The following is a 27,611-nucleotide window of genomic DNA, read 5'->3' as shown; positions in this document are numbered from 1 at the left end:
GTCCCATAATCTGCTGTTAAAAGTATGCATAAGGTGGAAGATGTGGTCCGTGTTATCATTGTAGATAGCTATTATCTTCTAAATCTGTCAGAATACCCATTATGGGTTGGATGCTAAACTCATATATTCCATTGCTGCACCTGACATAGCACATATCGGTTCATCAGCTGATTATGTTTATAAAATAGCAGCTAGATCTATCAGTAGTGCAGGAATGATTTTAAATAATATGTTTAGCTTGTATTGGATTGGAACCAGAGTCACTCCTGCTGTCTGAATGCCTTCACCAGAAGTCTCCTCTTAATTTAAACTCTTTTTAAAATCTCATGCAAATTGTCAGTAATTGAATTCAGTCACTGAAAAAGATGATTCCGTTTCTGGAATCCAGTCCCAATCACATTACATTCTTGTCCTACACCTCAAAAAATAGTGTGCCTGTGTGTCATGTGATGAATAAAGCCAAATAAATGATAACTGGGTGGTCCTATTTCTAAATTCTTGAGATTCTGCAGAACAATACATAGCTGATTTCTCAGAAGTAAACCCAGCATATATTCAGCACTGAAGTCTTAGTTTAGGTGACATTCACTGGGTGAGGTTTGCAAATGTCGGGAGGAAATGCTTTACTAAAAATATTCTTTTGGGTTTCTCTGCCAGCATTTACAGTACAATTATGTGGTCACTATAACCTGCTGCTACACTGCAGTCAGTCCTTGTTTGAGACTGGTATGTTGAAGGCTAGATTATTTCTGGATGTAACAGAGCATTCCCACTTGTAATTCTTCTTTTAATTACAATTTTTAGTCAGTTGTGATTATTGAGTAGTCATTCCTGCAGTTTCAGAGAGAGAGAAAATGCAGCTAGTCCCAGCTGTTATCCCAGCATCTGGTAACCTGAAATGCAGAGAGCAAGTTTACTGTAAGTTCAAAGCCATAAAAGCTAATGAACATACTTAATCTTTACGGCAATTAATACCCATAAGTTTCTTTTTTTGTGAAAAGAAATGCTTTGTGTGTGTGTTTTTTTTAAGTGACTGCAAATCAGAGTTACTGAATGCGTATTTTTGGGTTGTATGTAAGGGATTCCCAGTGTGGTGGATAGAATGATGGACTAGGACTCTGGAGACAAGGGTTTGAATCCTGCTCAGCCATGGAAACTCACAGGAGGAGTGGAACATGTAAAACCACTCCTTAAAATATCTCACCTTGAAATCCCTGTTAGGGTCACTTCAAGTCAGTTCTGACTTGACAACGCAGAACACACACACACAAGAAAATTAGTTACACAGATTGTCCCCATTTTGAAATAAAGGGGAGCTGTGTTGTCGAAACTTTAAAATACAAATGCAAAAATAGGTGATACCTGTGACAAACCCAGACCTACTGGGATCTGCCACACGTTAACTAAGCTGCCACCAACCATTCCCTATAAGAAGTCACACAGACCAGGGATGGATTTTTAACAAATAAAAGAATAAGGTTTATTTAAAACAACACACAGGGAAAATAAAATGATCAGGTGAATAAGATAAAGTAACGTGGCTTAGTCTCATTCATACATGCACACAGTTTGGTTCACACAGAACCCTTAACTTGAAGCACAGACCCTGAACCTATCAGTTCTGGCTAACCATACAGACACCTGAACCTATCAGGTTGGTACTGACACACAGTAGTACCCTGTCTGACACACAGACTCCCACACCAGCTTCTTCTTCCCAGCTGCTTCTTCTTCACATCCCAGCGTCTAAACTTCTCCACACACGCTTCACCTATATATACAGTACAGCCCCTCCTCCTGATGTCCCGCCTTCCACTCCCCATAGGATGGATCTTTCCCTCCAAACCCATGACAGACAGGTAGCATCAGTGCTGTATGTAACACCTCCCCTCTTTATAAGTTGTTTTGTAGGGGGAAAGCTAAGGTGCTTTTTCCCAAAAAAACAACCTGGACAAAACACACAACAACAGTTATACATACCATATCATACTTACTTATACTTACATTCTAAGTTAACCATAGCAATTAGGCATTTAAACATTTACCATATACCTTACATCAATTTACCTTTATTCATACAAACCAAGTTCAAAAAACAGGTACATTTAACTTTTTGTCATCAATATATATACATAGTCCATGTTTCTTTTGCCGTCTTCAATCTTCAGGTCTTCTTGACAAGGCGTCAGCAACACAGTTCACTGACCCTCTGACCACTTTCACTTCAAAGTCATAGTCCTGTAGGTTTAAAGCCCACCTCATAAGTTTACTATTGTGGGTTTTCATTGTCTTTAACCATTGCAGTGGTGAATGGTCAGTGCACAGAACAAAATGTCTTCCCCAGATGTAAGGCTTGGCCTTCTGGATCGCGTAGACTATGGCCAAACACTCCTTCTCCACGGTTGCCAAATGTCTCTCACCTTTTTGGAGTTTCCTACTCAGGTAGGACACTGGATGCTGGTCACCATTCTCATCCTCCTGGCAAAGAACTGCTCCTACCCCGCTGTTAGACGCATCGGTGTAGATGATGACCTCCCGGTCGAAGTCTGGAGCACACAGCACTGGATACTGGACGAGCGCCTCCTTCAACCTCTGGAACGCCGCCTCACAGTCGCTGGTCCACGGGATGCGGTCATCAGGCTTCTTCCTCGACAGATCGGTCAGCGGAGCCACAATCTCGCTAAACCACGGGATGAACTTTCTGTAGTAGCCCACCAACCCAAGAAATGATTTGACCTTTTTCTTGGTGTTGGGTCTAGGCCAATCACGAACAGCTTCTATTTTGGCCTCCAGGGGTTTTATCATTCCTCCCCCTACCATGTGACCCAAGTATTTTATTTCTGGGCTACCCAGCTGACACTTGCTGTCTTTGCAGGGCCTAGGCCAAAGCACTTCCTCCCCTGGATTAAAGCGCCTCTCCCTGCCTTCCTGGTCATCCCAAGTTTTCTTTCTGACCTTTGGAGCTTGCAGGGTCTCTACTGCCAGCTCTAGATTTCTCTTTAGGTTTTTCCTTAAAGAGTCTATATATGTCACAACATCTTGTGGGTCATCCTGGGTGATCTGCTCCCAATTTTGTTTGATCAAATCAAGGGGCCCTTTCACCCTTCTCCCAAATAAAAGTTCAAATGGACTGAACCCGGTACTGGCTTGTGGCATTGATCGATAAGCAAACAAAAGGGATTGCAGCTTCTGGTCCCAATTGTTTGGATTCTCTGCCAAGTAAGCCCTAATCATGCGCATTAGAGTCCCATTGAACTTCTCAGTTAACCCATTACTTTCAGGATGATAGGCAGTGGTTTCCTTGTGCTTAATTCCACAGATTTGCCATAAGCGTTTCATGAGCTTTGATGTGAACGATGCTCCCAAATCTGTGATTATTTCTGAGGCAAATCCCATCCTGGACATATACCCCACCAAGGCATCTGCCACTGTGTTAGTTTCAATGTTAGTCAAGGGTATGGCTTCAGGGTACCTCGTGGCATGGTCCACAATGGTGAGAATGAACCTGTTCCCCCTCTTTGTGGCCTTGGGCAAAGGTCCCACAATATCCACCCCTATGCATTTGAACGGAGTGTCAATCACAGGCAAAGGGCACAACTTTGCTTTGGTCCTGTCGCGGCTATTCCCCTGCCTTTGACACACATCACATTGTTTACAGAACTCCCTGATCTGCTTCCCTATGTCAGGCCAGTAAAAATTCTGTGTGATTCTCTGCTGTGTTTTGTTCACCCCTAAGTGCGCAGCAAACATGTCAGAGTGCCCCCTTTGTAAGATCATGGGGCGATACTTTTCAGGTACCACTAGCTGACTTCTGATTCCATCTCCCCCTTTTGAGGTATTCCTCAGGGTCTCTCTATATAAAATCCCCTTTTTCTCCAGAAATCTCACTGGGGTTTCAGGTGTTAGCTGTGCGTCAGTCACCTGTTCAAAACACTTTTGGAGAGTGGCGTCTGCCTTTTGCTCTTGTCCAAATCTGCTGTCTGTGGCTAAGGTTTCCACCACAGCTTCTGAACTCCCCCCACCTGCTTCCGTCTCTGGCTCATCATTACCCCCCTGAACTGTCCCCGTGGTGGCTTGTGAACGTGTAATCACTAGCACCCGTTTCACATGTTCAGCCAGGTCATTTCCCACGAGCACGGCTGCTGGCAGAGTCGATGAAATCGCTAGCCGCCAAACTCCCCTCCAGCCTTGAAAGTTCACAGGCACCTCCGCTACTGGCAGTGAGATCACCTGCCCCTCAATCCCTGCCACCTTCATGCTCTCATTTGGGATTACATACTCCCTAGGAATAATATCTGGATGGCACAGGGTCACCTGGGAACAAGTGTCCCGCAGCCCCCGATACTGATGGTCAAGTATTCCTACGTCCACCCCTGCTGTTTCAAACAACTGAGAATCTGTTCTCACCAGCAGGCAGCGCCTGACCTCTACAAGAGGACCATTTTCCTCAGCCTGATCAGCAGATGTAGCTGTTCCAGATTGAGTAGCCATGGCAACAGGCTCCCTCAGTGACAGTGAGCCTTGCTCTTTCTGGACACAGAACACAGCTTTTGGCTTGGTTCCACTCGAATCCTGAGGCACAATTCCTTTTAGCTGCTTTAATTTCTCACACTCTGAGATTAGATGGCCCTTTCCCTGACAGAAATAACATTTTCTGGTGTATTTTGAATCTCTCTCATCTTGTTTTGGTTTTCCCTCCAAAATCTGAGGTCTTGGTTTCATGTCTGAGGGCTTCCCTTCACCATGGGCCCCTCCCCCTTGCTGGCTTTTCCCTGGTCCCTGAGAGTACTTGCTGTAGGTTTCTTTGGGTTTACCTACAGATTTCCCCTCACCCAAGGGCTTTCTTATTTGCGAAATAAAATCTGCGATCTCGGCTGCTTCTGCCACAGATTTTGGTTTCCTTTCCCTCACCTGGAATTTCAATTCCCCATGCAGGACTGAATAGAACTGTTCCAGTGCTATCAAGTCTTTAAGCTGCTCGTAGGTCTCTGTCCCCTCCTGAGATAGCCATTTCTCAAGCAGCCTCACCAATTGGGCCCCCACTTGGGTAAAAGTCTGCTCTGGTTTTTTTGTGAGGGACCTGAATCTTTGTCTCAGCTGCTCCGCATTTATCCCATGTCTGGCAAACACCAGTTTTTTAAACTCTGCAAAATCTTTCATCAGTTCCTCAGGCATCTCGGCATAGACCTCAGCCAGGCTACCACTGATTAAAGATCGCATGATGGTCATCTTCTCAGTTTCCCTCACTGAGAAGTCCACAAACGCTCTTTCCACTAGGGAAAAGAACACCTCAGGACAATCTCCCTTGTGGTACACAGGGAATTTCTTCAGGTCAGCTTTAGACAATTGGCCTCCCTCAGAATCCCTATTGTTATTATTGTTCTGGTTCATCAGTTCCAATCTTCTTAACTCAAACACCATCCTTTCCTTTTCCAGAGCAATTTTCTCTCTCTCTAATCTTTCTTCTTTTTCCAATTGCCTCATCCTCAGTTCATGCTGTTGGGCTATGAGCAATTTTCTGAGTTCTGGGTTCTGCTCTCCCGTGCTGTCACCTTGCACTGAGCCAAATTCATCCTCAGAACCTTGGTCTACCTGGGGGTCTTTCACTTCACCCATTTCTGCCATCTGGCTTCGAGTCAAGGGCATAATCCCCCCTCAGAACAAGCTGCTTTAAAAAGTCAAGCCTCAAAATAAAACGACCACTTTTTTTTTTTTCTGCCTCAGAACCAGCTTGCTATAGATTACTGCTGTTCTTCAGCACTAATCTTGCAACAGTTGCGAGCCAGAGTCTACCCCCCTCTGCTAGGCCTCTCAGCAGGCAGGCTAAATCACTGCTACTTTACACAGTTTTGCCTCAGCTTTTTTCCCGCCAAAACAAGTTGCCTCAGAGCACCCTAATCTAGTCTTCCCACTTGGCACGTTCTTCCACTAGCGCACCTCCCCGTGAGGTACACCTAGAAGATTACCTACGCGCCTCAGATTGTCCCTGACTAGACCCCCCTTGCTCTGGGCACACTTGCCAAGGCTTTGCTGGACCGCTGGACAACTGGACCAGTCGTATCCCACACGCTGGACACCAATCAATGTGACAAACCCAGACCTACTGGGATCTGCCACACGTTAACTAAGCTGCCACCAACCATTCCCTATAAGAAGTCACACAGACCAGGGATGGATTTTTAACAAATAAAAGAATAAGGTTTATTTAAAACAACACACAGGGAAAATAAAATGATCAGGTGAATAAGATAAAGTAACGTGGCTTAGTCTCATTCATACATGCACACAGTTTGGTTCACACAGAACCCTTAACTTGAAGCACAGACCCTGAACCTATCAGTTCTGGCTAACCATACAGACACCTGAACCTATCAGGTTGGTACTGACACACAGTAGTACCCTGTCTGACACACAGACTCCCACACCAGCTTCTTCTTCCCAGCTGCTGCTTCTTCACATCCCAGCGTCTAAACTTCTCCACACACGCTTCACCTATATATACAGTACAGCCCCTCCTCCTGATGTCCCGCCTTCCACTCCCCATAGGATGGATCTTTCCCTCCAAACCCATGACAGACAGGTAGCATCAGTGCTGTATGTAACAATACCTTTACACACCACTAATCAATCATCATACAACGCAAAAGCTTTCATGAATAAAACCCCCACTTCTTCGGACTTGTGCCAGTGTGAAAAACTTAAAATCCCAAAGTTCATGGCAAAATAGATTTTGGCAGGAAAATTACTCTTAGATATAAATTTATTTATTTATTTATTTATTTGATTTATACCCCGCCTATCTGGTCCAAACGGACCACTCTAGGCGGCTAACAACCATAAAGGTAATATAAACAATGGAGACAGACAATTCTAAAAAAGAAGGCACTACATTAAATCATATAATACACAAAACAAAAAACAAAACAAAAAAGAGGGGGGTCAAGAGGAGTATGATGGAAAGGCCTGCCGGAACAACCAAGTCTTCAATTGCTTCTTGAAGACACCCAGCGAGGGAGACCTGCGGATCACAGGAGGTAAGTTGTTCCAGAGGCGAGGAGCCACCGCCGAGAAGGCCCGATTTCTTGTCTTCTCCTTCCGGGCCTCCCTCGGAGTTAGGCTCCTCAACCTCACCTCCTGGCTCGCGCGGGTGACACGGGTAGATCTTGGCGGGAGAAGGCGTTCCGCCAAGTATCGAGGCCCTAAACCGTCCAATAGTTCTTGGCAAGATGGATTTCGTCATGCACATCTTTCTTAGATGTAATTCAGTGGAGGTGCCAAAAGCTGTGGTTGCTGTTTTAAGGTTACAGCTTGTGTGCACACTCATCTTCTCATGTGGCCTTTCTTTAAAACAGACATGTTTCTGCTTGGCCAGGGAAGGAAGTTGACATAGAAGACCTGAATCCTCCATCAGGGAATTGGGGTGATAATTTAGTAAATTCACTAAGTTTAGCCAATTGAAGTTAAAATAATATTACCTAGTGGTTGCAGTCCTTCAACACTGATGCTGAGGACCCATGTGTCTTATCTGTACAGGAGGCTGGCTACCTTTTGTCACGTTCATGATCTCCCCCTGCCGGCATTTGGACTTTTTGGGGAGGCACAATCCTTATGAAAGTTGGGTGGAGTACTTGGCTACAGAGCCAAAGGTTGGGAGTTCAGTTCTCCACTGTGCCTTCAGGGAGAAGAGCCAGACTTTGTGGCCACGAACAAGCTATATGGTCTCAGAGCATACCCAGAAGAAGCAACTGGTAGGCCACTTTTGAATCTTTTCTATCTAGAAAACCCCAAGAAGGGTTTCCTGCCATTAATTGGAAAGGACTTGCCAGCACACAATTTATTTTAAAGCTAGCTGGAAAGCTCAGTGAGCTGAAGTACTTGGTACATTCAATTACGCTGGGTGCATGTAGGAGTTGTACCTACAAGTTGTATGTAGAACAGTTGGTCTGTGTACCTTTGAGTTATTTATTTATTTATTTATTTATTTATTTATTTATTTATTTATTTATTTATTTATTTATTTTATATCCCGCCTATCTGGTCAGTTAAGACCACTCTAGGCGGCTAACAGCATAAAATAGTATAAAAAATTTTAAATAGAAGAAACCTTAGGAGAGGGAGGAAACAATAGGAGAGGGAGAGGAGAGAGCATCAGGAATTGTCTGGAAGGAAGGCCTGCCGAAACATCCATGTTTTTAGTTGATTTTTAAAGATACCTAGCGAGGGTGCCACGCGAATCTCAGGAGGTAGGTTGTTCCAAAGGCGAGGAGCCACCGCCGAGAAGGCTCGATTTCTTGTCTTCACCTTCCGGGCCTCCCTCGGCGTTAGGCTCCTCAGCCTCACCTCCTGGTTCGCACAAGTGACTCGGGTAGATCTAAGCAGCACAATTCCAGGTTGTCCCCAAAGGAAGGGATTGGTAAAGTACTTCTAGAAAACCTTGAAAAGGGTCACCATAATTTTTGAAGTAGAATAATCATGTAAAATGTTACTTTTCTACTTCATTCTTAATTCTAATTCTACTTAATTCTACTTCATTCTTCTTAATTCTAAACACTGAATTTTACCTTTTGCTGCTGGTGAGACTAAACTGATTTCTATCTTGATCTGCATTGCCTCACCTTTTGCTGACACTAAAAAGAAAAGGAAGAACAGGTGAGTTTACCCTGTGTCCACCATGGCAGCAATGCCAATTGAACCTGAATGCTGATAGAGCGACAGAAACACTAGCATTTAAGATGTCTGCAGAAAGTACTCATCGATGCTTTCTTATTTGCAAAATGACAGTTACAACAGCTAATGGTCTTTATGGCTGTAGTAAACCTACTACTAAAGGTCTTGGTGATTCCCGACAAACTAGCAAGGAGCCCCTCTCCAAATATTGCAGGCTCTTGATGAGGGACTTTAAAAAAACAAAAGCATTGTATAAAGAATATGCACAAAACGGCACACTGAGACAAAGGTGGAGATATTTTAAAAATGTTAGTCTGCAGGAGAAATTATTATGTATTATAAGCAGTTTGAATCTCTGGGGAAACGCTGGAGACTTCTCGGAACACTTCAAGTATATGCAGCACAATGAAGAAATACACACCTATATACAGGATATAGAAAACTACTATCATGGTAGTAACTGAAAATACACTTTTAGTGAAATTACACCTGTTTGCCTTCACTGCATACTCAAGTTTTGGTTTCTCCAGCCTTGGATGAGTCACCCGTTCACTCCGAAACAGAGAGTCTCAATTCTTATTAGAGCAGCATTACTTGCCTTTAGCTCTCATTAACTGGCCGGCTAGGTGGTTGCAGATAAGCGAATGAAGGTGTTCCCTTTAAAAAAAAGAACTACAACTCCCGGGAGCCTTTGCGATCTATTTACCCTTCTTCAGCCGCCGCTCGGGGAAAGTGGGCGGGCTTAAGGCGGTTGCCGTGGCGCCTGGAGTGACGTTCAGAGAGTGTTCTGTTCCCGAGCCGTGAGTCAGTCCAGGGGCAGGCGAGGCTGACGTGCCGGGGTGGGGGGGCTTGTGTCAGGGAGCGGTCACTGTGTGGGGATTCCGGCCTAGGCCGGCCAAGGCAGCCGAGGGGGCGGCTGGCTCGGAGGGGCTCGGGGCAAACCTAGCGGGGAGCCCGAGGTTCTCGGTTCTCCCTTCCGTGGCTTGGGAGTCGGCAGCGTCACCCTTTGGGGGGGAGCTGCCCCACGCTCTTCCGTCCCGTCCCCCTCCCCTCCATCCCGGGCTGGGGCGCCTGGGTTTATCGGTCGCCGGGTTTTTCGTCCGCAGGAGGCCCGGTCATGTCGGGGCTGTTGGGCAAGCTGTTCGGGACGGGCCCGGGTGGGAAGGGCGGCGGGAAAGGGCCTTCTCCGCAGGAGGCCATCCAGCGGCTGCGCGACACCGAGGAGATGCTGAGCAAGAAGCAGGAGTTTCTGGAGAAGAAGATCGAGCAGGAGCTGGCCGCGGCCCGCAAGCACGGCACCAAGAATAAGCGCGGTGAGTGGAAGCTGCTGGGTGGCTGTTGGGGCGATGAGGAGGCGATGAGGCGATGGGAGGGAAGAAGAAACAGCCGCCCCCTTTCTCTGCTGTGACTGAACTGAGGCTGCTAGATGGGTGTTGAGACCCTGACAGGATCTGGTACGTGGAGGCTTCGGAAGGAAAGAATGGCCACCAAGTCTGATTAGATCATCCCAAGCAAACATCCAACCTCATAGGAGTCCCGGTGTTACAGTAGTCTGTTGCAGAAACAGCCTAGTGGCATTTCAGAGACTTAAAAACTTTGTGTGCCTGTGTTTAAAGCCTCTTAGGATGTACATGGCATACCAGGATAAGCAATAAGGAAACCTGTAACCCGTTGAAAAATAAAAGTACTTTAAGTATTTAAAATAACCCCCCCTTTCTCAGATGCTTTATCTGTTCCATCTATATCTGTCTCTCAAAGGGCTGTGCTGAAAGTTGTGTGAACACAATACTGTATAATGTGGTGCCTTTCAGACAACGTCCAGCCCAGTCCATTGCCATTTAAACCCCACTTGAGCCTGGTAAGGCTTGTTTTCAAGTATATATATGCTTGTTTGCAATAATAATGTCCTCTCAAGGTAATGCCCAACCCATAGACTACAGAAAGCATACAAAGCTGTCAATGGTATGGTAGAGAACGCAGGGCCAAAATACTCTGCATCTCAGTCTAAACTGCTTGAAAGAAATGTCAAGTTTTTAACTTGTGTTTGGAATCTGTTATTGAGGTGTCCTCCTGATAAAACTGATTGCAAAGGTACAGTCCTGTAATTGAAAGCTCGTTGCTTGGAGCTATTCTTTTTAAATTTCTGTGAATTTTACAAGGCTTTGGTATATAGTACAAGTTTGGGAGTTTCTCAGTGTGCTGGCCTGAATAAAAAAAGAGACTACAGACACTTAAGGACTGTTGTGTGAACTTCACTGGAGTGTTGCAGATTTACCTGTACAGTAAATATACAATATATTCAATGTTTGGATGTTCTTAAAATACATTTAGTCGAAAGGATTGAACATCTGATAGTGTTGCCAGGTGCAGTCTCGTATGGTAACGTTCACCTAACCATTGGCAGAAGCTCTACCTTGAATATTCTTTGTTGCATGAGACATATGCAGACACAGGGTGACAACTTTAATATTTTTTGCTGCTTAGACTTCTATCTAAGCCCCAAACGTGGCACTGGTAATGTGCTGTACTGTGTAGTCTTCCAGACTTGCACCACCCATATAGCACTGAAATAATAGTTTACCATAGCCGCAGTAGAACGATGAGAACAAGATGATTTGGTGTTAGCTCTTAAATACATGTTTTCTAAATACCTGCTGTATTTTAGGTTTCTTCCTTGGGACAAGTTGTTTGAGTCTTCAAGTTCCTGTTTAAGGTCTAGGACCTAGAGAGAGAACATAATCTGCAAAGTGACCTGTAATTCTAGGCTGTAATTGCCTAAACTGACTCAGATATTGTACTTCCTCATAGAAGCTGACTTCCAAGTTGATCTGTTAAGATAAGGGTCACTATGACTTATTTCTTAGTTAAGCCTGAGTTGTACTGAAGATATATTAAACAAGATCTGTGAAGCTATAGTTTGGGTTATATTCATGTTGGCTGGGGCTTTGTACTTATTGACAATGTATTAATCACTACTATTCTGAAAGTGGTATGTGCATGTTTGTAGTATTTTTTTAAAAATAGAGTTTCTGCAGTGATAATACAACAGTTTATTTTTATAACGTAATGCAATTTGTGTGATTGCTTTGAGTTTCTTTATGTTATTTACAGGGTCAGCTTTTTCTAGTTGTGACTTTAGGCAAAAGCCAGAAAGAGAAAACCATAGGAAATCTGATTCATCAGCAAACTGCTTAGAATAGCTTAGTTTGATAATCTAACAAATGCTTTCTTGTTTTGTACAGGTAGAAAGTACATTGGTATTGTAGCTTCAGAATTGTTACATTTCATTCTGTGACATGAATTACTGACAGCTCTTTTGGTGTAGTAGCTGAAAAATGTAACAATAAATCTGGAAGTATTTAAATTTTATTTTCGGTCATGTCATACTCATGAAGCTGCCTTAAATAAACCACACTCATTCAGTTTCAGTTCCTGTCTGTAACATGGCTATAATAATACTGATCTTACAAGGATTTTAGCAATATCATAAATTGAAAAGCCTGTGTTAATTTTATGTTGTTATTTTGCAGCCTAATCATTTCATAGAATCATAGAAAAGTGAAGTTGGAAGGGGCCTACAAGGCCATCAAGTCCAACCCCCTGCTCAACGCAGGAATACAATCGAAGCATATCTGCCAGGTGATTATCTTAAATTTTTCTTGAATGCCTCCAGTGTTGGAGTACTCACCAACTCCCAAGGTAACTGGTTCCACTGTCGTACTGCTCTAATAGTTAGGATGTTTTTCCTAATATTCAACCAAAATCTTGCTTCCTTTAACTTGAGCCCATTGTTGCATGTCCTGCACTCTGGGATGATTGAGATCAGATCCTGCTCCTCCTCTGTACGACAGCCTTTAAAATATTTGAAAAGTGCTATCATATCACCCCTCAGTCTTCTTTTCTCAAGGCTAAATGTGCCCAATTATTTCAGCCTTTTCTCATAAGGCTTGGTTTCTAGCCCCCTGATCATCCTTGTCACCCTCCGCTGAACTTATTCCAATTTCTTAGCATTCTTCTTGAAGTGTGGTGTCCAGAACTGGACACAATACTTGAGGTGAGGCCTAACCAGTGCTGAATAGAGGGGGCCTAGCACCTCATGGGATTTGGAAACTATACTTCTATTAATGCAGCCTAAAATAGCATTTGCCTTTTTTGTAGCCACATCACACTGTTCGCTCATATTTAGCTTGTGATCTACAACAATTCCAAGATCCGTCTCACTTGTAGTTTTGCTGAACCAGGCATCCCCTATCTTGTAACTGTGCAATTGGTTTCTTTTTCCGAGGTGCAGAACTTTGTGCTTATTCCTATTGAATTTTATTCTTTTGCTTTTGACCCAGTGCTCTATCCTGTCAAGGTCATTTTGAATTTTGGTTCTGTCTTCTAGGCTATTAGCTATTATGCCCAATTTGGTATCATCTCCAAATTTGACAAGCATTCCCTGCACTCTCTCATCCAAGTCATTAATAAAGATATTAAAGAGCACCAGGCCCAGCACTGAGCCTTGGGGTAGCCCACTTGTTACCTCCTACCAGTTAGAGAAGGACCCATTAATAATCACCCTCTGAGTTCAATTCTGTAGCCAATTGTGTATCCACCTGACACTTTATCTATCCAGCCCACACCTGGTTAGCTTACTAATCAGAATATCATGGGGCACTTTGTCAAAAGCTTTGCTGAAGTCAAGATATACTATGTCTACAGCATTCCCTCTGACTATTAGAGAGGTTACCTGATCAAAAAATGAGATCAAATTAGTTTGGCAGGATTTGTTCTTGGCTGAATGAGTCTTTAATGAATGAGTTGCTGATATCTTGTCTTTGCTTTTTAGGATATAAATTGGCACCATGCCAAGGTGACATTCAAGGATTCATACAATTTGGCTGGTCTTGCTTTCAATGCAAAATTTTGCAGCCATCAGGAGTTTGCCCCAAGGAGCAAGCTGTTGCCCATATCTTCTTGCTGTGCTTCTGAAATTGAACAAGAAGCATGGGATAATGCTCAACTCCATCTCCAACTCTTAGTGTCAGGTTTAGTGTCGCTATGTGGATTCGTTGCTATGCGGGGCAAAAAAGCCCATAGGAACGCATTAAAACACGTTTAATGCGTTCCTATGGCCATAAAACTCACCGTTCTGCGGAAATCCTCCATGCGGCCGCCATTTTCGCTGCCCGGTAAGTGAGGAAAGGGCGCGAAAACACAGCGGGCGGCCATTTTGGAACCGCTGATCAGCTGTTGGAAAAACATCGTTATACGATAATTGGTAAGTGAAACAGTTTACCAATCATCGCGAAGTGATTTTTTCCTATTTAAAACATCGTTATGCGATCGCTTTTGCGGTCACAAAAACTCAATCGCTATGCGGATTCGTCGATAAACGAATCGCTCGTTAAGCGAGGCACCACTGTATTTGAAGAATCAATTTGGTGCTTAATTTAGCACAACTGCCTTTCAACTTGGCTGTTAATACGTGGCACCATCTTGTTTTATTTTCCTTTTAATATTGTGATCAGGTTCAGTTTCAAATTTTGACAACTCCTCATTTTGCGTGGGAAATATAGCAGACTTCTTAACCTTAACATCGTTATCTTTATTGCTTACACAAGGATCAACACTGTTCATCATCATGACAAAACAACTTAACTCAGGCAACAAACCATAACTATCAGAAGTGAACTACCGCCCAAAGACTGTTAAACTCACAGGGGTGCTGGGCCAAACTTCTCCGCGTCGTGGGTCTTTGGAGGAGTGTACTCCTCACTGCACAAATGGTGCCACAGCATGGGTGCCAGGCCCAATCTCCCTCAAGTGTTGTTGTTGTTTAGTCATTTAGTCATGTCTGACTCTTCGTGACCTCATGGACCAGAGCACGCCAGGCTCTCCTATCTTCCACTGTCTCCCGGATTTGTGTCAAATTCATGTTGGTAGCTTCGATGACACTGTCCAACCATCTCATCCTCTGTCATCCCCTTCTCCTCTTGCCTTCACACTTTCCCAACATCAAGGGCTTTTCCAACGAGTCTTCTCTTCTCATGAGATGGCCAAAGTATTGGCGCCTCAGCTTCAGGATCTGTTCTTCCAGTGAGCACTCAGGGTTGATTTCCTTTAGAATTGATAGGTTTGTTCTCCTTGCAGTCCATGGGACTCTCAGGAGCCTCCTCCAGCACCACAATTCAAAAGCATCAATTCTTTGGCGGTTAGCTTTCTTTATGGTCCAGCTCTCACTTCCATACATCACTAAAGGGAAAATCATAGCTTTGACTATGCGGACTTTTGTTGGCAAGGTGATGTCTCTGCTTTTTAAGATGCTGTCAAGGTTTGTCATCACTTTCCTCCCATGAAGCAGGCGTCTTTTAATTTCATGGCTGCTGTCTCCATCTGCAGTGATCATGGAGCCCAAGAAAGTAAAATCTGTCACTACCTCCATATCTTCCCCTTCTGTTTGCCATGAGGTGATGGGACCAGTGGCCATGATCTTAGTTTTTTTTTGATGTTGAGCTTCAGACCGTTTTTTGCACTCTCCTCTTTCACCCTCATTGCAAGGTTCCTTAATTCCTCCTCACTTTTTGCCATCAGAGTGGTATCATCTGCATATCGGAGGTTGTTGATATTTCTTCCGTCAGTCTTAATTCTGGCTTGGGATTCCTCCAGTCCAGCCTTTCGCTTGATGTATTCTGCATATACGTTGAATAAGCAGGAGGACAATATATAGCCTTGTCGTACTCCTTTCCCAATTTTGAACCAATCAGTTGTTGCATATCCAGTTCTAACTGTTGCTTCTTGTCCCACATATAGGTTTCTCAGGAGATAGATAAGGTGGTCAGGCACTCCCATTTCTTTAAGGACTTGCCATAATTTGTTGTGGTCCACACAATCAAAGGCTTTTGCATAGTCAATGAAGCAGAAGTAGATGTTTTTCTGGAACTCTCTGGCTTTCTCCATAATCCAGCGCATGTTAGCAATTTGGTCTCTAGTTCCTCTGCACCCTCGGAATCCAGCTTGTACTTCTGGGAGTTCTCGGTCCACATTCTGCTGAAGCCTACCTTGGAGGATTTTGAGCATAACCTTGCTAGCGTGTGAAATGAGTGCAGTTGTACGGTAGTTGGAGCATTCTTTGGCACTGCCCTTCTTTGGGATTGGTATGTAGACTGATTTTTTCCAGTCCTCTGGCCACTGTTGAGTTTTCCAAATTTGCTGGCATATTGAATGTAGCACCTTAACAGCATCATCTTTTAAGATTTTAAATAGTTCAACTGGAATGCCATCACCTCCACTGGCCTTGTTGTTAGCCAAGCTTTCTAAGGCCCACTTGACTTCACTCTCCAGGATGTCTGGCTTAAGGTCAGCAACCACATTATCTGGGTTGTCTGGGATATCCAAGTGGTTCTGGTATAATTCCTCTGTGTAATCTTTCCACTTCTTCTTGATGTCTTCTGCTTCTGTTAGGTCCCTTCCATTTTTGTCCTTTATCATGTCCATCTTTGCACAAAATGTTCCTCTAATATCTCCAATTTTCCTGAACCGATCTCTGGTTTTTCTTTTTCTATTATTTTTCTCTATTTCTTTACATTGTTCATTTAAGAAGGCCCTCTTGTCTCTCCTTGCTATTCTTTGGAAGTCTGCATTCAATTTTCTATAATTTTCCCTATCTCCCTTGTATTTTATTTACCTTCTCCTCTCTGCTATTTCTAAGTCTTCATCATGGGTGCCGGGCCCAATCTCCCTCAGGTGGAGAAGTATTAAGTCTTGAATCAGGTTGTATCCCCTGCCGTCCTCTTCCCTGCCCCTTTGGGAATACAATCACCGTCCACTCCAAAGTGTTGTATTTAGTGTCTCTTGCCTCTTTAAGTGGAGGATCCGGTAGCAATCCCCCTAACTTCAGGTTTGGAAAATCTCTCAATAACTGCTGTGTTTTCACTGTCTCGTACTCCCGCAGTCGCTCCAGCTCTCTTTTACGTTTCCACTTGTCTAATTCCGTCCGAAACTACTGCTCCCCTTGACTACTTATACTCTCCTCCCAAACGGTCAGTTCTTGCTCCTCCCTCTTCTTATTCCTACTCTCCTCTGTGTGTGTGTTTAGTCGTTTAGTCGTGTCCGACTCTTCGTGACCCCATGGACCAGAGCACGCCAGGCCCTCCTGTCTTCTACTGCCTCCCGGAGTTGTGTCAGGTTCATGTTGGTTGCTTCGCAGACACTGTCCAGCCATCTCATCCTCGGTCGTCCCCTTCTCCTCTTGCCATCACACCTTCCTAACATCAAGGTTTTTTCCAAGGACTCTTTTCTTCTCATGAGATGGCCAAAGTACTGGAGCCTCAGCTTCAGGATCTGTCCTTCAAGTGAGCATTCAGGGTTGATTTCCTTTAGAACTGATAGGTTTGTTCTCCTTGCAGTCCAGGGGATTCTCAAAAGCCTCCTCCAGCACCACAATTCAAAGGCATCAATTCTTCGGCGGTCTGCTTTCTTTATGGTCCAGCTCTCACTTCCATACATCATGACAGGAAAAACCATAGCTTTGACTATTCGGACTTTTGTTGGCAAGGTGATGTCTCTGCTTTTCAAGATGCTGTCAAGATTTGTCATCGCTTTCCTCCCAAGAAGAAGGCGCCTTTTAATTTCAGGGCTGCTGTCTCCATCTGCAGTGATCATGGAGCCCAGGACATATTTCTACCTTCCCCTTTCTCTCAGCGCCTTCTCTCTCTCCCTCTCTAGTCTTGTTCTCCCTTGGGTCCAATTCCACATTAACATTCACCTGTTCCAGTTCTCCCACTTCCCCCTCTGTCTCCCGAGACGGCACGCTCTCCTTCGGACCTCCTTCACAAATATAATTTAAAATTATTTAAAAGTGCAAGGTGACCCTAGTTTTCAAAGTAAAAAGCTAAAAATTGTTCAGTGCGTTATTAGCATTTATACAAACTATATGTAAAAACTCTTTCAAATTACAATAATTTGTTTTTGTTGCTTCAAAATAAGTTATGCTTATTTTAAAGTATGTTTTTGATCAGATCTCTTTTCTGACTAAACCATCTGCTTCATGGAAGTGCCGCATGTGCTCCTAGTGTATGTATCCTCCATGAAATTGGGACAGTGTAATGTATTTTCAACACTATTAGTAGTAGTCATCATGTGGAAGTTCTGATGACTTTAACAAGAACATATATCAGGAATTTAGAATCACAACTAGCGATGGAAGCTTCGTATTCATCTCCCCAGGAGACAAATACGAAACTCACCACCACAGGTGGCTAGTCCAATAGCACCTTCCCCCCAAACTGGGCATTGACTTACCGCTTGTGGTGTGCATGGCCGTCATTCATCACATCATGCCAATTGCAGAAGTAGCCTGACTGGAGCCCTCCCCACCCCCCATGCATTGTTGACTAGTCAGCAGCTGAGCAGGGAGGCTTGTCATCCTGCCCCCTTGCCAAATTGCTCAGTAGCACAGGGGGAAGCCCCAGTCGGCTACGTCCACAGTTGGCACGAAGCAAAGGACAACTGCCATGCCACAAGTGGTAACTGGACACCTGGTTTTTTGGGGGGGAAGGATGCCATTGGACTGGCCAACAGTGGTGGTGAGCTTCGTATTCGTCTCCCCCAGGAAATGAATATGAAGCGTACATCTCCAAACATGTTTATGCTGGTATTCAACTCTTTGTTAGTGCTCAGTACCTGGTACAATCTCTGACTTACTTGATTTCATAGCTAGAAACTGCTGAGATGTCTACCTTACATGGATTTAATTTTTTGAAATACCACTTCCTATAGCAGCTATAAAGTTCCTATGACAATGAATTTGACAAAAGTAGTAAGGGCTTACAAGTATCAGTTTGCCTTACCTGTCTCGACAATAATTATGCAAACAAAATTTTGTCCCAGAATGAACTGGGTACTCATTTTACCAACCTCAGAAGGATGGAAGACTGAGTGAACTGAGGTTGTGAGCAGAGGCTTGACTGCAATACTGCAGTTTAACCACTATGCCACAGGGACTCATCTGTATGTAAAAAATTTGAAGTTTGGATCTGGCTACAAGAACGATGAAGTGTGATTGTGAAGTCACCTTCCTGCATAGTCACTGATTGATTAAACAGTATGATCCATATACCTGTAGATCTGCCTTTTATCTTTCAGCCATGTGCACCAGGGGCAAGAGAGTGCTTCTCAAGCACATGATATATATGAAGTCTGCCCTCATCCTCTCCGAATGAATTGAATTTCACTGAAGTTTTCATTATTTCAATTTTCATTGCAATATATTGTTCTTGAGATGGATGTTCTTTCATCCGTTCTTTCAAGATGTCTTCTAAAGTCCACAGACAGTTTTAAAATAACATTACTGCTTGTTATGAGGCAAGTCGTTCATTCAGGTTTGTTGGGTCGAAGAATTTTGGTTCCTTAATTGGCAAGCCTTTTTTTTAAATACACATGTACATATAATAAACATATACTGTACCATTCCGGAGCTGGAGTCCCGAAGGCAGCTCGTGTCGTTCTGCCAACTCCTGCGACGTTGCTGGAACCAGTCGTATTGGCTCTTGCCTTTCCATTGGACCATTTCAGCAATGTGGAGAGGGGGGATCTGCTGCTTGGGTAACAGCCTATCCTCCATATTACCTTACCCGGGCTTCATGCTCTGGAGAGGACACTGCTCGATTCAGAGCATGTTACCATAGTCTCTCGAGACTGAAGGATGCCTATGACTGTACCATTAATACTACTGCTTCAGTTGCCACTGAGGTTTCCCAGGAATATTGATTGGAGCTGATACAGAGTGTTCTATACTCTGCTTATAGTAATTATATATATATATATATACTGAACGGCTGCAGAGCTGTTTTTAGTACAAAACATGTAATTCATCAAGTAGAAAGCTGCTGAAGATGGTGTAAATAGAGGTGAGCTGGATAAAAATGTTTTTATAAATGGGTGTAACTTAACCAAATCCCACTGAGTTAGTTGTGAGATATTTTATTCATGTCTACATGTAAACAAGTCCAGCTGTATTCAGTGGAATTTACTTCCTAATATGTTTCTCTGCTATATTTCTGTCCCTACCAATAGACTCACATCTACCTTATACCTGTTCTGCTTTTATAGGCAAATAAAATAAATATTTGTATTCACTTAAGAGGCAGAGCATGCCACTTTTTGATTTGAGCCTACTTTCCAAAGTAAATGTGAATAAGGATTGCAACCTTAATGCTTCCTTTTATTTTATTTATTTTAAGTTTCTTTTTGCATTCCTTTGTTGCTTCACAAACCAGAAGCAACCGAGGGTGGAGAAAGGGGCAAGAGGAGGGAAGTTGGGAAAGGAGGCAGGCAAGGTGCCGCTGAGCTGCCTAGACGCAGTAGTAGAACACCGCGTCCTGCAGAGTGGCTTCTGATCAGAGTGGAAACGGTTTCACAAGCCAGAACCGGCTTACCCCTTGCACTCGTAGCTGGTGGTTCCAAACGAAATGCACACAGAGTTATAAAACAGAGGTTCACCAGCCCCTGTATTCTTCAGATCCACACACACACACCGTGTGGCTTTCTTCCACACTGTTTCTCACTGGGGTTTTAAATGCTTCCTGCACTATGTCTGACTCATAATCTGACTTTCCTTTGTCTTCTGCCTTAGTATTTGTGTCTCAGCCTGGCTTTTTAAAAATTTTCTGGGCATCCTCCAGCCCCTGACCCCTCTCTCCTCAGTCCTCTAGAACTGGATCTTTAACACTGCCAGATCTATTTCTGTACTGTACCTTAACCTGCCTTTTAAACTCTTCCTCCATGGTTGTTATCTCTCTGCCTGGGTTTCCTCAGTCTTCTGCCTCTGCTGCTCTCCCTCAACTGTTTCTGTCACCCATACCTGACCTCACTTTACTCACCATCGGTTGGGCTGTTGCTTTCATCTTCCCATTATTTCAAAACCACTCTTGTCTTTCTTTCCACATCCTCTTGTCTTGGATATTTTTATGCAAATGAAGTGCAGGATTCCCTAGGAGTAGGTGAAGCCAACAAAGTCTTGGCAGTGCTGCTGCCTCTCTCCCATGTGTGCAAAGGCCACACTCTCTAGCAATGACTAGATTGACCTAGATTTGCTGGAGGAAGGCAGAATTTGATTGGCTTGGGTTAGCCCTTTCTCTTCCCCCCCCTTTCCCAGTGGAGCTATTTTTCTGTGATTGGCAGGAGCTATTAAATCACAGAAGGCAAGTGGCTCATCCTCTATTGTTGCCTTTCCAAAGTGCTCATACAGTGCCAATCTTAACATTATCATTGCACAAACAGTGCTGGTACAGTCCTGCTTGGACATAGGGAAGCAAATCAATGTATTGAACTGGGGGAGAAGCATAGGTAGAGGGTGGGTGCATGGCTCATTTGCATAGAGGCAACTGCTCCATCTTCTACATTTGGTGTCTGGGAACAAGGCCCCTTTTGCTCCTCTCTTGCTAAGGTTCTGAATAGCTGCTTACACAACAGCATCATCTGAAGGCAGAGAAGATTTCTTGCCTAGCCCTGTCCTTATAGATAGGCTATTACTTTGTAAAGCCAGTGTAGGTTCTGTTGTAGCCAAAATCTCTGTTGATAAGACCTTTATCAATATTCAGAGCAATAGAACATGCTGTCTGTGAAATGTTGGACCTGGTATTGTAAGAAGCACAATTCCTATTTTCTAACAGTAAATACAATTTTATATATAATTATCTTACGTATCATTTTACATGATAACTAGCAGATGTATATCATGATTCATGATATGAGAGCAGCCCTAAAAGTGAGTCATTTAGATGTGAATGTTTTAGAAAAACAATATGTTTACTCCCATGTTTGTAGTATTTATTACTGATGTATTTCATCATCAGTTTTCCTGGTTAGATTTTCATGTCCTTCCTGGAGAAGTAATCAAAGATAATATAGTGAGCATGATCATAGTCTTGTATGGATAATTTGACTTGACATTACACTGTAACATCGTTGAGAGCAAATGAAGTCAGTTTAGAGAGGGCAATGCTTGGAGGCTATGCTAAGTTTGGTGTTACCCACCGTTGTGTATAGTTAATTATGAGCCTTCTTTCTAATGTTGAAGTTGGAAAGGGGGCAGAGATCATCCCAGCAGGTTTATGATGATCCCTGCTCTCTCTCCAATTTCAAGGTAGGAGAAAAAAGAGAAACAAAAGCCAGGATGTTCCTCACATTCCTTTCTAAAAGAAATGGTTGAACAAAGGTGTTTGCCATTGTCAAGTTGGACTGAGGGAAAGAGGAAACTAAGCTCTTGAGTGTAGTTTTTGACTTGGCTGTCACAGGGAGCTAAAAACTGTAAACCCATTGAGAGCATGGACATGGGTAGCACTTAGCCAATAAAGGCCAATACAGTGAGACTACGGAAGAGGACACCTTAGGGACTGTTTTCCTGCTATTAGTCATCTTTTCAGATGGTTATGTATGTAAAGGAGGGAGAAGAAATTAAACTGTTTACATGAAAGAGAGTATTTTACTTAAGGTTCTTGAACATTTTGAAAAGGGTTTCTCTTTTGATAGTGGCTCATTTGCCAGAACTTCTTAGAGAAAGAGCAGTGTTTTATATTTTCAGCAAACCTGTAAGAGTTCAAGTGCACAAATCCGTGTTCTGTCAATGCTGAGTATCTTGCATTTGCCTTTACATCTTGTAGTTTGATAGAGACTAAGGTAAAGGTAAAGGTTCCCCTTGACAATTTTTGTCCAGTCGTGTCCGACTCTAGGGGGCGGCGCTCATCCCGCTCTTCAAGCCATAGAGCCAGCGTTTTTGTCTGAAGACAATCTTTCCGTGGTCACATGGCCAGTGTGATTTAGACACGGAACGCTGTTTACCTTCCCACCGAGGTGGTCCCTATTTATCTACTCGCATTTGCATGCTTTCGAACCGCTAGGTTGGCGGGAGCTGGGACAAGCGACGGGTGCTCATTCCGTTGCGTGGATTCGATCTTACGACTGCCGGATCTTCTGACCCTGCAGCACAGGCTTCTGCGGTTTAGCCCACAGCACCACCACGTCCCATTTGATAGAGACTAGACAGTTGAAAACAGGCTTAGCTCTAAGAGAATAGATTGTACTGGAACAAAAAGGTACTTATTTGGTAGCATAAATTTAAAGTGGTATTAATTCTGAGCAGACTATTACCAAGTGCAGTTTAGACACACATCATGTATCAATCCTGTTTCCTTTTGTCTTTTTTTCCTAGCTGCACTTCAAGCTCTAAAACGAAAGAAGAGATATGAGAAACAGCTTGCACAAATAGACGGCACATTATCTACAATTGAATTTCAGAGGGAAGCCCTGGAAAATGCCAACACCAACACTGAGGTGCTGAAGAATATGGGCTTTGCTGCTAAAGCAATGAAGGCTGCACATGACAACATGTAAGATGGTCTTCCTCGTTAGTTTACTGTGTGAACAGAGTTATGTGACTCAGTTTTTGCTATAACAAACTAATATGGCTGCTCTTTTGGATATCTCTGAAGATGTGTGCTACAGTGCAAGAAAGTTGATGCTAAACAAACCTCCCTAGACATGAAGGTGACACAAGATACGTTATGGTTTATAAATAAGTCATTTAAATTAACCATATTGTAACCCTATTATTCAAAATCAGTACATCAGAGTATACTGCTGAGAGTGACATATTAAATTCTCCATTTGAAAACTTAAAATGTAATAATCATTCAAAAATTGAAGCAAAGGCTGTTTTGCCAGCTCACGAGTGTTAGCTGGGATAAATGACACAATGGTTGTTATGTAAAAGATATAACTTTTGAAGGCAAATTGCCTCAAGTTGAGAAATTTCTGTAGGCATTACCTGTTGCATCTTGAGTTGCATGACAGGGCATGCAGCTGATTAAAACCTCTGGAGATTTCTCAACTTGGGACAGTTTTCCAAAAGTTATACATTTTGTGTAGCAGTACCACAGAATCTGAGATATTAAATCATAGCTTTTATTATCATTGGGGCATTAAAACTAATTGTATCATCCAAACAATATGGAAAAATACTACTCTGCTCTGTCACTACTATTCACTTTTTCTAGAACATTTTGGGCTTCTGCAGCTCACCTATTCATATTTGATTCAACAGTAAACTCATGCTTAACTCATCAGTAAGTTCTTTGTACAGTGGAACTTATTTCTATGTACAATTAATATTCTGTGTAGAAGAGTATTATGTAGAATTAATATTTCTACGTAGAATTAATATTTTCAAGTGAGCATACTTAATCTCCCCACATTTTATGTGTAACTAATCATTAATATGAAAACCATGTAGCTTTTATCACCAAAACTGCTGGGCTATGCTTTTATTTTATTTATTTATTTATTTATTTTATTTATATCCCGCCTATCTGGTCGGGTCAGGACCACTTTTAGATTGTATTAAGACTCTATTTAGTTGCAAAGCATGTTAATTGTTATGGAAGGCTGTTAGTATGTGCTATTGCTAAGGAAATGTTAATTTCAAATGAGAAAACTTGGTTTAGACTGTTCTGTTTTTTCTTATAGATAACTTGAATGATATTGACAAAATATTGCTGATGATGAAAACGTTGAGGGATATCTGTTGGCATACTGTATGAATACATGAATGGGTGAAATGTAACAAATTTTTCCCTTACAGGGATATTGACAAAGTAGACGAACTAATGCAGGACATTGCAGAGCAACAGGAGTTAGCTGATGAAATTTCAACAGCTATTTCCAAGCCTGTAGGAATTGGTGAAGAGTTTGATGAGGTAAGAGTGAACAGCTAAAATACTATTAAGATGTACACTTACTGTCAAAGGAATAATGATTTGGAAGCATATATGTAATAATAGTAGACTTTGTCTAAAAGGGTGGGATAGAAATCTAATAAATAAATAAAAATAAAATAAATAAAAATAATGTCTTTATTCCGTTTTTAAGAAAACAGTCAACAGAAAAAGATCAGAGATAAATTTAAAATACTGTCATTGAGCATTTGCAGCTTGAAAATCTGGAGATTTTTTTGTCTGGTGCTCTAGCCAGCTCTTAGGAGATACAGAGTAATTTAGATATATAAATGCTCTAGCCAGTCCTCTGTAGCAAACCATGATGAGGGTTTGTCATCATCTGGCACCAATGATATTAAATTGAAAATAATTAAAGGCTTCCTAACCCCTGTTCTTCACATTTGTAAGATCTCTAGAGTTCCATTTTGCCTTGGAGAAGACTTTCAGAGTCTTAGGATGGGGATGGATGGCCTTTAATAATAAAAAATCACCAGCAGCAGTTCTAATTCCACTGGCAGCAATCCAGTGGCTGTTTTTGACTTTTCAAGTCTGCCTTGTCCTGGCTTTTCCTGGGCTCCCAGATTGTGCACAGCACTGACGTGATTCCTCGTTTGAGCTGTTTAATCCCAACAAGATTCTGGTCCCTGAGATTCCTGGAACACCTAATAGTGTTGAATGAATCATGAAGGTTTAGATTCTCTCTTTTGCTACATTATTAGCAAGCATGACTGCTTATGTGAGCAAGTGTAATCAAAGTTCTTCTCCCTCCTTCAATAATAGGATGAATTGATGGCTGAACTAGAGGAACTAGAACAGGAAGAGCTGGACAAAAACTTACTGGAGATCAGTGGCCCTGAGACAGTTCCACTACCCAACGTGCCCTCAATAGCTATACCTTCAAAGCCAGGTAGGTGCCCGACTACTTCAAGAGTTTCATGATGCACATATTTGGCAAACAAGCATATAATTATATGTCCTTGATATTTTTCAATTAAGTTATTAGATGTAGTTTTCACAAAGTTGTTCCAGGTCTCATAAGTTGCATGTAATACATACAACCAGAAACTGTTTCTCAGGGAAAAAAAATCTGATCTCTTTTCCAATAAAAACAACTTGAATCAGCATTTATTTTCTTGTTTTTATAACATAGTTATGGTGTGATAATAGGTTGAAAGGCATTTACAAATTACGACTGGCTTAAACAAACACAATTGTGTTCAGCATTTCTTGAAATGTATCTTTCCTGTAAACCAGAATCTCTGGCATGTACTATACCTTTTGTGGTCTCATGCCATATATGTCACACATGGAGAAAGAGGGTCTTCCTAAGGATGCTTTTCGGAGTCCTTTTAGCAACCTAATCATTAGCTGTGAAGTTGAAAGAACTGCATACTTTGCTTACCTCTCCCAGGACTGAAAACAGCATTCATTCATTCATTCATTTATTTTTTATTTTTTATTTTTATTTTTATTTACAGTATTTATTTATTTATTTGTGAGTGAGTGAGTGAGTGAGTGAGCGAAGCGAAGCGAAGCGAAGCATTTTGGCAAAATGTTCTTACCCATAATGCTAATATGAGAGTTACCATGTTTGGCATGATAATAAATATAAACATGCATTTCGACTTGGAGCTGATTAAAACTACTTTACTATATTGTAGCTGCATCACATTATTTCTGGTGGTGGCAGCATGGATATGTTGTTCATGAATGGGGCACATCATACAGCAAGGAGCATTTAACCATTATGTGTTCCATGTGTGGGGGCAGGGATGTTCAGATCTTTAAATCTGGGGATGTGTGCTTTGGGGCTTATTATAGCAAGGTTGGTGAAGCCAAATTTTTATCTGTATCAGATTCTTTCTTCAAAGTTTATAATGTCATATTATTGTCATACATAATTTTCCATCTGTGTTAGAATAATATTGCCCCAGTTCACTGTTTCAGCTCAGTAGGCTATCTCATGGATTGTGTGATTTGTAAGAAATTTAGTATGTGGATTGTACATGGATGAACAATCAAAACTTCAAAGTCAAGTAAATAATTCTGTGCTGTTTTGTCTCTTCTAGCTAAGAAGAAAGAAGAAGAAGAGGATGATGACATGAAAGAACTAGAAGCTTGGGCTGAAAACATGTAACTGCACTAGCTGCCAGCAACAGAAACAATCAGGACTCTGGCCGCCTGTCGCTACAGGTGCATGTATGGGTGGGAGACATCATTAAGCGCAATGTCTATATTCGAGCCCAAAGCTGTGGCCGTTGCATTCTGCATAGCATGGTATAAGCAAAGAAAGCAAAAGTTTCTGAAGAAAGTTGCCTGTAGTTTAGGATGTTCTATTATTTTAAATAATAAATCTTACTGGCAAGATTCCAACATTCAACTTCTGGACTTTGCTAATGCCACTGCTGGACCTTCTTTCCAAATTCTGGCCATGTTGAGTCTGATTGACTTGGGATGTGAAGCCTGTAACTTAAGTTGAGTGACAAGTTCTTAAAAGTCTTGTAAAGCATTTCAGAAGGAAAGTCATAAGCCATTGTCGGCTTATTATGCTTAGTTGTATCAAATGCATTAGGCTTGTATTTGTGTATTTACATCCATTGCCAGCATTGACAGCTGATGCTTTCCTTATCACTACATTGAACTGGGTTACTGTTCCCATTGTGATTGGCAAGGTAGATTGGGAATGATAAAGCAACTTCCTGATGGAAGTAGATGAAATTTACATTTTAATTCTACCTGTACATTTTTCTACATAGCACTTGGATGTTGATTGCTATTTGTGATAACCAATATACCATTCAGACACAAACATAAATTTATTTTAAATAAGAATTTTTGGTTTGCACTGTATTAAATATCTTGAGTGATTTTCATACCTGCCTAATGTCTTCACTGTATATAATGAATGCCTGTAAATAATGAAACTCCATCTTTTAGTTTGCACATTGATTATGGTCATACTTCTTTTTATTACTTCAGTCATCTTTTTATACAGAAATGTAGATAATGCCACATTTCATGTTTGAATTCTTGGGATAGAGTGGACTAGAAAAACAAATAAAAATATGCTAGCCAGAGCAGCAACATGCTAGTTGCATTGCTCCCTAACAGGGCAAAACCCTCAGTTGAAACCTTGCCTGCATTGTAACTGAGGATTCAAGTCTGATACGTACAGTATTATGTTTCACT

The 27,611-nt window shown here is 42.3% G+C and overlaps 1 protein-coding gene and 1 long non-coding RNA gene across 2 annotated transcripts; one reads left to right on the top strand and one right to left on the bottom strand.

Moving 5' to 3' along the window:
• Window positions 1-757: 757 nt before the first annotated feature.
• LOC110090565 (uncharacterized) lies at window positions 758-9,400 on the bottom strand. The gene is made up of 3 exons (XR_002302381.3): window positions 9,266-9,400; window positions 8,562-8,627; window positions 758-893 (listed from the first exon to the last, which is right to left on the bottom strand). It is a non-coding gene; the product is annotated as an uncharacterized LOC110090565 (long non-coding RNA).
• CHMP4B (charged multivesicular body protein 4B) lies at window positions 9,390-27,462 on the top strand. Its single transcript, XM_020814228.3, has 6 exons — window positions 9,390-9,467; window positions 9,774-9,980; window positions 22,862-23,039; window positions 24,290-24,404; window positions 25,203-25,329; window positions 26,492-27,462. The coding sequence occupies exons 2-6, from the start codon at window positions 9,785-9,787 to the stop codon at window positions 26,557-26,559; spliced, it is 684 nt and encodes a 227-aa protein (XP_020669887.1). The 5' UTR covers window positions 9,390-9,467; window positions 9,774-9,784; the 3' UTR covers window positions 26,560-27,462.
• The last annotated feature ends 149 nt before the right edge of the window (window positions 27,463-27,611 follow it).

This window comes from Pogona vitticeps, chromosome 4 (genome assembly GCF_051106095.1).
Source record: "Pogona vitticeps strain Pit_001003342236 chromosome 4, PviZW2.1, whole genome shotgun sequence".
NCBI lineage: Eukaryota > Metazoa > Chordata > Lepidosauria > Squamata > Agamidae > Pogona > Pogona vitticeps.
This window is presented reverse-complemented; position numbering and strand designations above follow the sequence as displayed.